Genomic DNA, 15,930 nt, shown 5'->3' on the forward strand with positions numbered 1-15,930 from the left:
TTTTGATAATTTATTATGTGAGTTGAATGAAAACATGATGCCAAAATACAGAGTAATGTCAGTTTTCATGGGTCACACATTCTCTATAGGTTTTACTGGGAATGATTTTTGGGGTACTTTTAATGCATACTAAATCAACGTACTTCTAAATAAACCAGCAAGATCACGTTATAGGTTTTTATAAAGCAATAACTGAATGAATAAAATTTATAAAATCTTGTAACTTCAGACTTCTCTTCTCATTTTCCCTATCATAATCTAAGACCTGCTAGCATTGGGTAAAGCTGATACAGTCTTAAATTTTTCCAAGAAAGGCTGAAGTGAAAAGGGTGCTATGGTCTGGAAAGTACAGGGAGGATTGTAGTAATCCACTGACCAATTTCATGAGATATTCAAATGGTTTCTGAAAAGTTATTATTTTCTGATATCACTGTATCTGATTCCCTATCTTTGGGATGTAGAGCAGTAACAAGAAATTTAGTTTACCTGAAAATTTTCTGTGGTAGATATTGTTGTGACTTTCCCTGTCCTCCCCCTTTTAGACCTTTTTAGATTATCTCCATCATCAAACATGTGGAATATACAAACAGTTATTCAGGAAGAGCTGGAACTTGGTCAGTGCAAGCCCAGTATGCATGAGTATTAATCTATATAACCACAAAGATTCACACAGTGTTGTTGTTTATCCTGACACATTAAAAGGACAGTCTTGTTCAGCTCCTCTTTTAAAAACTGGGTACAAAAGTCCCTGCTGGGAAAAACTGACATAGTTCATCAAGTCAAAAATAGCTCCCACCAAAGGATCCAATCCATTGTCATTGCTCTTTGTGCAGCTAAACACTGATACCTCCTGTGCTTTCTGTGAAAGCACTGTGTTCAGTCGACACTATTTGTTCAAGAGCAGCAGCCCTTGTAATTTAACAGAAACAGTCCCTTATTTCTGTATGCAGTAAAGCCTACACCTGAATTAATTGCCTGATTAATTGCCAGAATGAAAAGCTGCCAAGCTAATGTGGTGACAGTTCACTCCTTGTCTTGAAAAGCTAATTTCTCCTTCTCATCATTTTTCATGTTATGCCTAAGCATGAAAAGAGACTGTATCCTGTTCTCCTGTGTGATCAGCACTGGCATGCATCTGCAATCATTCATTATAATAAACCTGTTAATTAAAAACAATGTATTGTCATCAGATCCTGCTGAAGTGATCTTCTGAATGTCCTGGCAGGTTGCTAGAAATCTGTCACAATGCTAGTAACATTTTTTAAAATGAAGTAATGGATGCTAAGGAAAATCCAGAGTGGATTGTAAATTGAAACAGTATGTTGGCTGTTTTGGGATTTCATGGTATATGGATGTTTTACAGAAATTGATTTTACTACCAGCAAAATCTTAATGTTACAAAGTGTAGCAATACTGCCTGAAGGCAAAGAAACAAACCAGCCACCCCAAAAGTACAGGGCAAAAAATGCTTCTGTCAGGAGGTGAAAAGTAGCAGCATAGCATGGGGTAAGCAACTATGGCACCAGCCCTGGGTGTCCATTTGAAAGGGGTGCAAGAATGGCAGCCACCACAGTTGCCAGCCCAGCTGCCACAGCGAGGCCAGTCCCTGGTGCCATCCAGGGCACAGAGCCTGGTAGTTACACTGCTGGTGAAATGGGACTATATTTTATTGGTACTCAATAAAGGGTGATGTGGAACCCTATAATCTTGCCTAAGAAGGGGCATCATATAGCTATGCTCTCTTAGGAGCAGGTCAAGAGCCAGATGGTGATTCGTAGAATCAGTTTAATGCTACCTGCTCTGCACTGTCTCTAAGAGAACCTCGGAGACTGGGTACTCCAAGAGAGCACAGCTACACAGAGGAAAAAAGGGTTTGTTGACTTGTCACCCCTGCCTGCCTGCTCCTGGAAGAGGATTGGCAACCTGGAAGCAGCTGGTCTGACCCCTGCATAGCAGACTAGAGCAACTCCTTGCAGTTCCTGCTCTCCTTTAGGAATCCAAGAATTCATAATTTGAATTAGGAAATGATGCACCACTGCAGTACCAGCCTGCTGTAGCCTATACATACAGAACATATGGATCCTCTATAATCCTAGGGCCTGTTTACTGCTCAAAGAAAACAAACTGCAAAGGTCTGGGTTAATACAGCCAGTGAACAAGGCCATATTTACCACAAGACCTGATGTCCCACTATGTATTTGCAAGACTCACCAGATGTGCTTTATACTGTGAATTAAGCATATTTTATACCTGTCTACTTCCCACCAGTGAGTTTTTAAATATCTATATTCAACTCAGTTTCAATGGCAGTGCTTTCTTAATTATATATTAGATAAAGATTCATTGCAAATCCCTATCATCATTTGAATAATAATTACACAAAACTTTGGTTAATGCTCCCTGGCAAATCCTATCTCCCAGGTTAATAATTGCATTTATGTATTGTCTTATCACAACACTCTATTTTGAGTTATATTTTCTGTACTTTATGATGCCAGATAGCAATTGGTAGGCAACATATGAAAGAACAGGCATAAGGAATAGGCTGAGATTTTGTCATTAGCAAAGTATGTATTTATTAGACATCACAATGTACCTTAAATAACTATATATGAATAAACAGCATATATTTAACATGTCCAATTTTCATACAGAATTTGCAGATATATAATATTATGTACCTATAACAAGACATGAAAGTAATCATTAAAAGCCAATGCCAGTGAGGTAATTAAAACCACCCATATTCAATTTGGTTTTCTATATCACTTTATCCCAAAGTATTTCACAAAGCAATGACTGAGCATATCAGTCAAAGCATATCGCACCAGAGTTTATTGCTTCCAAGTGCAGTTTGAACATGCACCTGGGACCGCAGCACATTGAATCAGGGCAGAGCAGCTGTGGATAGTAAAGGGCCCAAGGGGTCAGCTTGCCAGCCCAGGGCTACTCCAACCCAGCCAAATGTGCTGTGGAGGGACTGGCTGGGGCACAAGGGTTGTTCAGTGTTGGGCTAGCGGGCTGGCAGCCCCTGCACTAAAGCACCCTTGTGTCCCAGCCATGCCTGTCAGAGTCTACACGTGTGTTGATGCAGAGTAAAAAACTCTGCCATTAGATAGTACTTAGGTTTACAAGTACTAACTAATGGTGGAGTTCATTAGTTTACTCCATCCTAATAGCATTGCACGTGTAGATACTAAGATGTTTACTGAGGCAACTACAATAAACATCTCATGTAGATGTGCCCAATGCGTGTGTATAAATTTGCTGCTGCTGCTGCTGCTATGTATAGTCTTTAGGGGATATTTTTTAAAGTTCTTAATGTTGGTCTGAACATTAATCTGCCCTATTAGAATTAACATGTTAGGCAAACTCTAAATGTTTTTTAAAATCTCTGCCTTGATGGAAAAGGCATTTTTTTCTGTGTGATTTTACTCACAGGCTGATTGCATTATCCTCATTCTGGTCATTTCAAGTGCTTTTGGTTTAGAATTCACTCCCTTCCATATGGTAATATGTTTCTTTGTGATACTTTTTTTTCCATTTCATATAAGGGTTTGTATGAAGGTCTGAATCCAGGGAAGAAGAATATCAAGTTCACTGATGGCTTTGTAGATTCCCTTTTCACCAAGCTGTCAATAAGATAAAGAGGTCAAGAGAAGAATCTGTGTCGTTAAATAAAGCCCCTTTCAAGACAACCTTATCCCAGTTTTACCTTGTTAAACATTCTCTTTATTTTTTGGACAGCTGGAGTCACTTTGGTAGATGGTGCACATGGAAGCTGAGGGAAGAAGAATATCAGAAGAATGTGCTTTGCTGAGTCCTGAGTAAGCATATGGCAGCAGGAAAAAATCATAGGGTGCCCTTAGGCCAATTAGTAACATGTATATTAGCAGCCTCTCAACCATACTGGCTACCATAACTTACCTCAGCTTGTTGAAAAGATGTGATCGCACAAATGAATATCTTAAAATAGGTAAGTCAGTAAATGTGTATAGAGGACCACTTGCATTAAACAATCTCCTTCAACAAACCTCTGCAAAATACTGCATCAATTCTGTTCCCCTACACAGACACTTAAATGGGTCTAAAAATTCTTACAAAGTTCATTTACATTTCTATATGATGACTTTCTTACCTATTCTTCCTATTTCTACTTCTAAGTTATAGCCCAAGCCATAGCCTTATTCAAGCAAAATTTTCTGTTGAAGTTGCTGAAACTAATCATAAAACCATAGAAAACTAGGGTTGGAAGGGACCACAGGAGGTCATCTCGTTCAACCCCTGGCTCAAAGCAGGACCATCCCCAACTATATCATCCCAGCCAGGGCTTTGTAAAAACCTCCAAAGAGGCAGATTCTGCCACTTCTCTGGGTAACCTGCTTCAGTGCTTTACTGCTCCAAAACTGGACACAGTACTCCAGATACGGCTTCATCAGTGCCAGATAGAAAGAAAAAATCATTTCCCTTGATCTGCTGGCAGTGCTCCTACCAATACACCCTAATATGCCATTAGCCTTCTTCACAACAAGGGCATCTGTTGGCTCATATTCAGCCTACTGTCCACTGTAACCCCAAGGTCCTTTTCTGTAGAGCTGCTGCTTAGCCAGTCAGTCCCCAGCCTGCACCTATACTAAGGATCATTTCGAACTCCCACTCATTTCTCCTGTCCCTGAACCCTTCATTAAGCCATATATAAGTTTCAGTTTCTGGTATTACACTAGCCACATACTGATATTGGAAACATGTTATTGCTGCCAGATCAAAGCAAAATTAAGTGTTGTGGAGTGGAGTGGTGGGGGGGATTTATTTAATTTAAATCATATTATAACAACTAAAGACTAGAATTCAGTTAGATGCCTGTAAAGGACATTGTTTTATTAGTATAAATAATCAGCAGTCTACAGTGAGGTTCCTGGCAGCCACCAGCAGCGGGATTTATGGCAGTAGTGTTCAAGAAAGCATGAGAGCAGGGGTATGCCTACATTTCAGTCCACAAGTCAATAAAGCTGCCTTTAAACTAGTTAGTTTGGGTACTGGCAGCAATTTAGCCTTAGAAATATGGAGTTCAGTGTGAGTTGAAAAAACTGCCAGAAAGCCAGGTAAAACCTGGGAGGTTAGCCAGCACTGAGCATTGTGTTGCTGTAGCTATGAGGACCTGAGCTCAAAAAGAGCTCAGGTATGTCAGCATCAGTTTTAGTTACATTTTTCATTGCTGTGTAGATGTACAGGAAACCCTCGCTATTCGCAGGTTTGGCATTCGTGGTTTCAAATATTAGCAAATGCTGAACCCACATTTTAAATACACTTTATACACTTTATACACTCTGGAGCACCATGCTTGCTGCCGCCGAGCTCCCACCACCGCCACCAGGCTTCTGCCGCTGCCATAACACTCCCACCGTCACTGCCGGAGCCATTTCCCGCCCCCCGCCCAAGTCGCCGGGGGCACTGTGTTCATGAATGCAGTGCCTTATTCGCAAATTTCGCCATTTGTGGGGGATACGAAAACATATCCCCTACAGATGGCAAGGGTCTCCTGTATATGAAATGATAAGTCCTGTTAACCAAAGTTAACTCTAAGCCAACAAGCAAATCTGCTTGAATTAAAAACATCAGTGAGAGTATTCTGGAGGTAAGGTACTGCTCAACAGCAGGATAAAAAAATCAGGTTTTCTGTTTGGAAGGATGAAGACCTGAACAGCTGAAATTAGATAATGGTCAACTCACTGAATTATCCCTGTTGGTCTTCCTCTGGGTCCTGAAATGTCCCTTTTAGTGTACCTGCATATTATCTAACACAGGATTGTAAGGAAAGGAAAGGAACAAAACAGACTGCAGTGTTCTAGACCCACTTAAGCCTTTTCTGTAATCTTGTCTAGGGGCTCTCTATGTTACCATAATCATAATAAAACAATAAATATATGTACAGAATGGAGGGGATTTCCATACCTCCCCTTCCAAATCCCTCCTTCCCCCCCAGCCTCTGATGCTACATGTCGAGATGTTTTTAAGCCTTCCTCAGAGGCATTTGGTGTTGGCTGCAGCCAAGGCTACGGATTTTGACTGTGTTGTTAGTGCTCCTGCTGGGACTTAAACCTGCAGGTTCCTGACTAGTGGGCTTTGCCCCTCCATTCAGGGTCGGACCAGTCACCATACCTGGTGCCAGGAAGGAACTGTACTCCGTTGTCAGATCACTATGGACTGTGGGGGGTTTATTAGGCCTCTGCAAAGCTTCGGGTACTGATTCAATTCAGAGGAGATTCAGCCCAATTTGGTGGGCGAATCTCTGAGTCTGAATTGAATCGGGACCAATTAAAAGGTCTGAATTGATTCAAAGCTCTCGGAATTGATTCAGAAAAAAATAGGGGGATCTTCAGAGATTCAGGCAGTCCCCACTTGCTGCCATAGAGAGCTGGACTCGGACTCCATGCTGGTATATAGGGGGCAGGGGCCTATATCCATGCTGGTATATAGGGGGCTTTTTTTTAAAAAAAAGCCCTCACTCAAGTGCGGCAGCAGCCTCAGGGCTTCTGCAGGCTCATGGCAGAGCCCCCCATGCAGCAGGGGCAGTGTGGATTGCCCCCCTGCCTGGCAGTAGCTGGTGAGTGGGGGCTTTTTATTTTTTTAAGAGCCAGGAGCTGGGGCCTGGAGAGTGGACAGGGGATGGGGGCTTGTGACTGGGTCCCCCACGCAGCGTGGGCCAGTGAGGGGCAGTGGGGAAGCCTCTGTTCCCCCTCTGCCCCCGTCTGGCAGCAGCCAGTGAGTGTAGGCTTTTTTTTTCAAAGAGCCAGGAGCTGGGGCCAGGAGGTGCAGCCATTGACAGGAGGGGCTAGGAGAGCGGGCAGAGGATGGGGCTGATTCAGAGGTTCAACCAATTTGGTGGTGGCTGAATCTCCAAATCAAATTCAGCCAAATTGATTCAGGACAGTGATTCGCCAAATTGAATCATTGGCCCCCAAATTGTCTGAATCCAAAACCAAAGTGAATGCTAGCCACTTCGCACAGGCCTAGCGTTTATGCCTTCCTCCATAGCAGGGGGCATGACCTTCTTCCTGAGATCTTTTGGGAATATAGTAACAACCTTTACAGCAGGAGAAGGTTGTCTGCTGTTGTCCCCCTGCTTTACCTGTGGTACATTAAGGTACTAGGTCATGTTTTGTGTCAGGGTTGACTGTAGTTTTGCTAAGAGGTAGATAATGAATTTATATGTGATGGTTTGAATAGGGATGATCCTGCATCAGGGAAGGGTGTTGAATTAGATGACCGCTGGAGGTCCCTTCCAGCCTGCCTTCTCTAAGATTCTTTATGATTCTCTATTAGATAGCAAAGCAGGGACTAGAAGGTATTGAGCTGACTTAACACACACCCATCCCCAAACAAAGCAGGTCAGCGGTGCAGGGTTGTGTCCCAGCACAGCTGATCCACTAAATTGGGCAAAACAAGCATCACCCATTGTCCCACAGGGTTAGGCCTCTGCCACTCCCAAGAGCAGCTGGGACCCAGTCCTGCAGGACAACAGTTGGATCTGCCTCTGCAGACAGGGAATCCCTGGGCACACCTTTGCAATCAGGGAAACCTGAGGACTTGTCTTTGCATATGGGGATACCCTGGCCTTCCCCATTTGCAGAGACATGCCCTAAGTTTGTGCACATTTCTACAAACAAGGAAACCTCCTACAAATGGGAGCCAATTCCCAGAGTGTGCAGAATCGGGTCCAACAAGCCCTGGGAGCACCTACCTTCACTCCTCACTTTAAAGCAAACATATCCACTGCAAAACAGTGACCAAGATTCATACCACCAATGTCACGGCCAGAAATTTTGGGCATTTGTGGTGTGACAAGACACATGGACTTCTGTTTACTTGGCCTTTGTGCTGCCATAAAAATGTTTATGGCAGCACAAAGGCAATGTCTGTTTCCACCCCAGAGGAATACTTTTGGAGCCTGATAATTTTTTAACTACTCAGCCAGAAGGCAGAGTTACTCAGCACAAACAGCTGTTGAAAATAATGACCTCCTACACAGCCCTTCTGGGAGTTCTCCTGAAAAAACTAAGGAGTAAATAGCTCATATTTCTAATCTAAGAAAAACCAAGCAAAAACAGAAGTAGTCATTTCCTGAGCTAGCGTAATGGAGGTGGCTCTGTTGAGGTGATCTGGAAATATTTCTGGCTGTACAGCAGAAAGGGGCAAAAGCTTATTTTACTTTGCAGATTGACTTGGACCTCTATCAGTCACCCTCAGAATGAAAATATGAGCAAAAACAACTTCTGTGGATAATGCTATAACTTCAAGTATATAACGTATATTTGAAGTGGAACGTTTAGATTTAGGTCTTTTTTTGTTGCGAATTAACCACGATACCCTATACTTTTAACAATAATACAATAATTCCCAAACATAGTACAACAAAAGAAAAAGAACTGAATTTATTTTTTAAAAACCATTCTGTCCTATAAACTCTATACTTTCTGAATAAAAAACAGGTGAGCTATCTGTCTGTTTTGGTTGAGTGGTCAAATATTCTGGGCTATGGTACAAGATCTGCTATTAAGACTAAAATTAAAATGCAACAATGGAGAATCGTGCAAGGAATTTATTGGACATCTGCACAGTGAATGTACGGTAACATTTTACAACTTCTAACTGATTTAGAAGCATAAATACCCTTTTAAAAGTGGTATAGGGTATGACTATACAACAGCAGAATAAATTAGCCTACACTGAGCTTTATTAGCCTACACAAGTAGACTGCTAGCTAATATAAGGCTCATTCATCTCCCTGTAGTCATTTCTGTAACATACGAAGCAGTGTTGGAGCTGTTGTCTTATTGGAAGCTAATGGAACTTCTGGTCCAAGGTGCCCAGGTCACTTGTAAAAATGGTTTTTAGACTCCTTGGTCACTTAGGTCAGTGATTCTCAATGAAAGTACCACAGCCAGGGTCAGATTAATACATGGGCAAACTAGATCCATGCCTATGGCCCTGAGGTTCAAGGGAGGCAGTCCTTCCTTCCACAGAGGTCACATGAATGGCCCCATTCGCCTCCCTTTTCCCTTCCTTTTCCCTTGCCTCCACCAGCCTCATTGCTCCGAGCCCCACTCCCCGTTGGTGGTAGCACCGGAGTATGGAGGGAGGGTCTCAACTAGCCCAGGGCCCACAAGCTTGTTTGCCGAGGGCCCACTAAATGGTTAACCCAGCCCTGACCTGAGGAGTGCCTTAAAGTTAGTGAAGGACACCTTAACTCTAAAAATGTTGAGAACTGCTGATTTGGGTGCTTTTGAAAATGTTAGCTGTAAGCTACTGGGCAAAAACATGCTGCTGGCATAAGAGAAAGAGTTGCAATTTGACAAAAATGATTTGCCAACTGATTTTTAATCATAAGTAATAATGTATTTTTATAAATAGAGAGGATTCATGTTGTACTGGCTGAGTCAGAACTGTAATAGTGATATGGTTTTTCTGAACTACAGAAGACAATAAAGGGAGTTTTTTACTGTTGGCCTAGTTGTCCAACAAACTTGATGCTTGTAGTGATAACATCTTTGTCTGCATTATGTGCAGAGCCAAATTTCCTTTTCATGCACATCCTATTTTCAAGGTAAGTAACAAAAATAAGAGCTTATCAAAATGCAAAGAATATATTTTATCCAAAGCAAAAAACAGATGCACACTGGGGCTCAACTAATGAGTTTCATGCCCTGAGCTAAACTCCTCTGTGCTTTGGGTGTGGAGGGGAAGGGGGGAGAAGGGGGTGATATTACCTGCCCCAGGTGTCCCCACATCCAAGCTCCTATGATCAGACCCATTCTGGTACCCCTCTAAGTTGGCACCCAGAGATGGTACCCCACTCACCTCCACCCAGTTGTGTTATTGGATGCACATGTGAAAGGTTTGTGAGACTGCTAAATTTTGGGGAGGTGAGGTAAAGTGGTATAGAAATGTAGGACTGTTGTTTATACAAAATACTGACTTTTTTTTGCCCTTTAGCTATAGTCTGTATTATTGTTATGCATGGTTTTAAAATCTGTATAGATATATACTTTAAAAAAATCAGTAGAAGTCACTAAAACAAGAAATGTTGACCTAGGGTAAACCCTGAGTGCTAATTTAAATCGTCTTCTCAAAGGCATATTGGTTTTCAGTTACAAAAGGGAGGGGGAACTTTCCCTCCCCTAAATACCTTTCAGATATAGACATTTAAACTCTAAAACATTTATATTTTTATCTAGTAAGCCCCAAAGCTGCAAAAAAAGAACAAATAATCCTTTTCCAGTGCATTTTGTCTCCATAGTTATACAGCACAAGATCAAAGGTATTCATAATTTATAGTCATAAGTATTAATATTTACTACTGAATATTCAGTAGTAACTGATATGGTACTTCAGTCATGATTGGTACTTTAACTTCTATGGCATAAGTAGATGGCCATAATGGCATAATTGCTTCTTAAAAGTAAATGTGACTTTGTCAAAGATCCATCAGATTAGGAAAAGCAGCATAATAAAGTGTGTGCATATCTGAATAATAATATGTGTGTATATGTATTATAATTGCTATAATATACATATGCTTAGAAAACCCTTACCTATAGAGCTTGAGTATCTGGAGAGTTTTCCCTTTGATTTTTTTAATCAATTAAGTTGGTACAAGCATTTAGAACAAGTTTTGGCTGAGCTGTAGAGCAGCAAGGAAGTCCTTGTCCCAGATTAGGTTATACTGCAAATGCCTGTAGGCATGTGGAGCTAATGCCTGCTTTTTATACATTTACTAAGAGATGATATTTGACAAGATTTTTGTTATGTAACACTTCCTTGATTTCTCCTCTCCCTCTTTCCCTCTCTCTCTCTTACTTTTTAGGTTAAAATATCATTAAGAAAACTGTGGGAAATTTCCCACTTTTAAATGAAAACCCTGTATTTGTGAGTGAAGTTTTGTGAAGTTTATGGTTTTAAAGCACCAAAAAGCATCTGGGGGACCAATTTCTATGGTCTGGCAATCTTGTTTTTATGCAAATGTCTCTAGAGAGGAAACCCAGGATAGTAAGCCCTTGCTACACTAGAGAGATCTGATTAGAGTAGCTATCTGAGTTAAGAAGTATGACCAGTAGCTGGTATAGCTGCTGGTAGGGCAGAAGTCCCAAAGGCAGAGACAGTTTAAGTCAGCACAACTTCACTTTTCCTGGTATAGCTTTTACTTGGTGCAGGTTGTTTCAACTATGGTGGTGGTTTCCCATTCTGGTACATAGCATACCTTTGTCTGTACAGTTACATCTATACTAGAAGGTTTTTACTGGTAGAGTTGATTAATATTCCTATCTGAGTGAGTAGAGCACTCTTAGCTTAGACCTGACTAGCAAAATGCTAAGCGTTTCAAACTACATTAGGAATCTCCTCATTTTTGTCAGCAAGTATTTATTTCAGAATTAAAGTTTATTTTTGATTGACTAGGGGTGGAATGTCAGAAAGAACTACATGCTCCTGACTGGTACTTTGCTGAAGTCTGAACACGTGTCAGATATTATTCTGTGTCCATGGAATGAGGCACCTTCTCTCAGGGAAAGAAAAAGCCCGCAGTGTCTTCAGGCTTCCTTCACAGGGAGTGATTTAGATATGGGAACAGCACAATCTTCTGCATAGGACAGAATCCAATTCTACCCTATGTAGCTTTAGTGCTCATCAGCAGTAGAGGTACCACATCTTTGGGAGCTACAGGTAAAGAGTGGGCTATGTTTTATGGCACTCCCATTCCCACACGCCCAGCACAGCATAACTGGCTGGACAAACGTGGGAAATGTTATACCTTGAAATGGGTGAAGAAAAAAATTCCCTTTGTACAACTGGGAATAGCTAGGGAGGCTGAGCATTCCTCAGGGTTCTTCTGTTACCCCCCAGGATGCTAGGATCTGAATCATTCCTTACAAGCTGCATGCTGAAAGTATGTTTTAAAAACCTTTCCTAGCCCTCTGAATAGTCAGGTTCATTTAGCTTCTAAGCTCGTACTCACACAGTTGTTCAAGTTGTCTTGGAGGGTCTGAAGCAATGCAACGTACAGATTGTCACTTCCAATACTGAGGCCTCCAAAAACATTTTGTATGTAGAATGAGAGTAGCTGGTTTCGAACACTGCAATTTTTCTGAAAAAAAATAGGCAAAGGTATTCAGATCATGCAAAAGTGTTGAGTCAAATCTGGCCTCAAAAATTCACTTTTGGAAAAATTCAGCATCAGCTGAATTATCAGCTCTGTTATATAAGAGTGTGTGTGTGTGGGGGGGTTCATATATATATATATATATATATATATATATATATATATAACTAAGTTTTTCACATTCCTGGATCACAGACTTTAAGAACAATGCCAAAAATCATGAGAGTTGGCAATATTGCATCAGTAGCATAACAGTGCTGGATGGGCAAGTGGGGCACATATGGCATATAAGGGGCCCAGAATAGAGCTAAGAGGGTGTCTCACCCTCCAGTGCCCCATCACCTCCTCTCCCCACCCTCCTTCCCCCCTGCACCTTTCCTGCAGCAGCTCAGCTCCAGGGAGGGCAGAGAAGGGGCCGTAGCACATACCTAATGGTTTGCTGCTGCTGCTAGAGACATCACCTACTTTTTTTGCTGATGAAAACCAGCATTTTTGGGGCAGTTCAGCATGCATGTCAGAAGCAAAAAAGGAAGTGACATCTCCCTTGGCAGCAGGAAACATCCAGCTGCTGCAGCGGTACTGCCCAGGGCACAATACTGGCCAATTCCACCTCTGTTTGGAATTTATGAATTTTTTCATGGATTGTTTTAACATCCCAATGGAACACCTCTTGCCTTTATTTTTTTCCCCCATCAGTAAACATTTCTCCAAGGTGGCTGTAAGCCAGGGAAGGCAACACTGTGCTGCCACAAAAATGAAATTCACCAGAGATTAATCATGAACAAAAGTGATAGCCACAAAGTCATTATTCTCTAACCTGAATGCAGAAAGTAAAAATGTGGCACAAGCCATTAAAAACAAATCAAATTGTTTGGGCCAAATTATACTTGCCCTCATGTGGCTGTGCTGGGGGGCAGAGGGCATGAGAGGTATAATTGCCCTTTTCCAAGTGCATTCTCAGAGAGAGAGGTTCAGAGCAGCTGCTTGGGTTTCCTGAGTGTTATTTTGGAGGTATTGGGTTGCCTCCACTACTCCACACCCCTAACGGAGCATATCTAAGAATATGACTATGGCCATGACCCTCAGGTAAATTAGTCAATCCTTGGAAAGCATAATGGGGAGCACCGTCAGCATGTACCCCACAACACAACACCATGAGTCTTCCCAGTATTTCTCTTTTAAGCATGCCAACTGTTACTTTAAAATGCCTCCAACTGCTGTCACTTTGGCACTGTTACTACTTTGTCCTTCCCCTTTCTCCGCCCATCCCTACACTGTCAATGTTTAAGGTCTGTAAGAAACTTTCTTTCAAAGCTAATAATCTAATCAGAGGTAAGAATTTTCTAAATACATGGGTTTCAGTTAAATTTATGTCTCAGAAATAAACATAGCCAATTCAAAAGCCATTCCTTATGATCAACAATTCACAGCTAATTTATAATGGCTTACATACAAAAGAAAAAAATTGAAAAGCCAAGAAACTCTTACCATAAACATCTTTTTTGTTGTCTTTTTTAGCAATCTTCTGTTCTTGATTAAGTCCTTCTATTAAAAATAATGAGAAGATATTAATTAAGGTTAATATGTATCTGGTTTCCAGATCAAAGGAAAGAAAGATGTGCTGGCTGTCTATTCTATGTGGGTACAGAGTTTAATACAAATAAACTATGGTCCTGATCTGTAACTGGGACTCCCAGCTAATACCACTGATAAACGATGACAATAACGATGGTTTAGTTCATGCAAAACAAGTCTGAATTCTTCTCCTGGTTCTCCCACAAACTTCCTTCATGATTTTGGTAAACTTACCAAACTTCTCTCTTTGCCTCAACGTTCTACCCAACAGAATAATGATACTTCTCTACCTCACTATGGTGATTCAACTAAGTCACCAGGAGCTCTGATACGATGAAGCCACGGAAACACCTATCCACAAGTGAAAATGAATAAATAATTTTACTAGCCAATGCATTCAACTTACTGGAACAGATGATTTTATACTAGTTGCTTTGATATACAAGTTCTCTGTCACTGCAGATAGCAGTCCTTTTCGACAGGTGTTCTTGCCGGAGAATGTCTTTTTGCCTTCCACCATGAAAAGGCACAGCAGAATCAAGAAACAACCAGACCTGAAAACGGCATATACTCTCATTCTCTCCCTCTGCCTTTCCTGCCTCCTTTACAGACACAGCAAGCGTAGTTAGATGACAAAGGTTAACCTAATTCGGTTAACCCTCAAAGCAACCTCCTATGCTGAGATGTTCATGAAGATAACTTATTGCTGATGTGCTGCTGGATCACTTCTGGTGCTGTGCTTTTTTTATACACTTCTTGCTCCACTTTCAACAAATTTGACCACATCATCAGTGACGTTTTGCAAAAGATATCTCCATATTTACTGGCAATAGGATCTGGGTTTCCAAGAAAGAAGAGCCTCACTGTCACATTTGAAGGTTCCTTTTTTTCAACCAAAGGTCTGATGAAGACAATAAATGGTTAGACTGGTTAATTTGGTTTTGTGACAAAATATGCCTACCGTATGAATATTTTTTTGAAATGCAAAGGATTTTTGCGAAGCCTTTTTTTTTTCCAGAATACAGGCTATAGCCCACAGATAGAAACTTGTCTCAGTTAGCCTGAGAAGCATTTGAAAGCAATTTCACAAGGAAGTGGTCTTACCTGCCATTATGTCAATGAGGGAAATATTGTGCTAATCATCAGAGGTGGTTAGCAGCAAGCTTGGGCTCTCTGTACTCCAGCTGCAGTATGAGTACAGGCACAGGTGACTGGTAGATGGGGCCCAGGGCACCACAGGGTCACGTGCCTCCTCTGAGATTGGCCCCCAAGTCGGCACTGCTCGGGATGGGGCAGGGTTTTTTTGCCGCATGCCCCAGCAGCGTCTTGCGGGGGAGAGGGCGCTAAGACACACCACAGAAATATAGAAATGGATATGGAGGATTTGGCCTGTCCCCAGCCCTGCCCCCGGGCCCACCCACAAATTGCACCCCCCAGACTCAGGAGGCACCAGAAACCCCTGAGTATAGGGACAGGCTCCAGCTGCTGCAGCTAGGGATAGGCTCACCCTACAGTGGTTTCAGCTGCCCTTATGGCATGGAGTCCCATGGGGCTGCCCAGTGCTCAGGGTTCATGCCTCACTCATCCTTCCAGGTATGCTACTGTCCATCCCCAGCCACAACACCCAGAGCATGCACCTGTACCACAGCACCAGCAGCTAGAATAGGAGAGCCCTGACTGTGGCAGGTAACACTGCTACCCCACTGCCTCTCTCCAGTAGTCAGCAAAATATCGTCCCCACCCCATCCCGCTCTGTCCAGGGAGTGGGAGCCGACAAGATATCAGTGAGGGAGAAGGGGGCAGCACACACATGTGGGGCTGGGATCACATAGGGCTTTAGACCTCCCCAGATTAGACCCTATGATAGGGTAGGGAAGGGGCAGCTCCAGCTTCCTCACCCAGTGTCCCTACTCCTATATACCACCTAAGCAGCAAAGCCTGGGGCTCTGCCCAGCCGGGGGAAAGGAGTTTGGACCACACTTTGACAAGCTGCTTCCCCTGTCAGCAAAGGGTATCACAGGGTCACACCTCCTTTTTTCAAAATCTTAGCTCCACCTATGTCTACATAGTGGTAGCAGCGCTAGAGCTGAGACAGCCTGCCTATCTACACCTGCAAGTGCACTTCACACCCAGAAATAAATTGATGAAGATACTGTGAGGCATCCCTCTGCTGCTGCTGCTCTCAAGCACGCTGGAGACCA

The 15,930-nt window shown here is 42.3% G+C and overlaps 1 protein-coding gene across 1 annotated transcript; it reads right to left on the reverse strand.

Annotated features, from left to right (window-relative positions):
* Nucleotides 1-3,545: 3,545 nt before the first annotated feature.
* IL26 (interleukin 26) lies at nucleotides 3,546-14,306 on the reverse strand. Its single transcript, XM_090041008.1, has 5 exons — nucleotides 14,136-14,306; nucleotides 13,643-13,699; nucleotides 12,011-12,139; nucleotides 3,716-3,781; nucleotides 3,546-3,632 (listed from the first exon to the last, which is right to left on the reverse strand). Exons 1-5 carry the CDS (start codon nucleotides 14,304-14,306, stop codon nucleotides 3,546-3,548), a joined length of 510 nt encoding a protein of 169 aa, XP_089897134.1.
* Nucleotides 14,307-15,930: the final 1,624 nt, after the last annotated feature.

This window comes from Crocodylus siamensis, chromosome 4 (assembly GCF_052110815.1).
Source record: "Crocodylus siamensis isolate JL-2025a chromosome 4, ASM5211081v1, whole genome shotgun sequence".
NCBI lineage: Eukaryota > Metazoa > Chordata > Crocodylia > Crocodylidae > Crocodylus > Crocodylus siamensis.

Bases quoted from the DNA above. Each gene is read 5' to 3' on its own strand.
- IL26 (XM_090041008.1), bottom strand. From the start codon at position 14,306: ATGAGAGTATATGCCGTTTTCAGGTCTGGTTGTTTCTTGATTCTGCTG. The intron at 3,782-12,010 runs GTGAGTACGAGC...TTCTTCCCTCAG, and splicing joins AAGACAACTTGAACAACTGT to CTTCCATGTGCACCATCTAC. The intron at 3,633-3,715 runs GTAAAACTGGGA...TCTTATTGACAG, and splicing joins TAAAGAGAATGTTTAACAAG to CTTGGTGAAAAGGGAATCTA.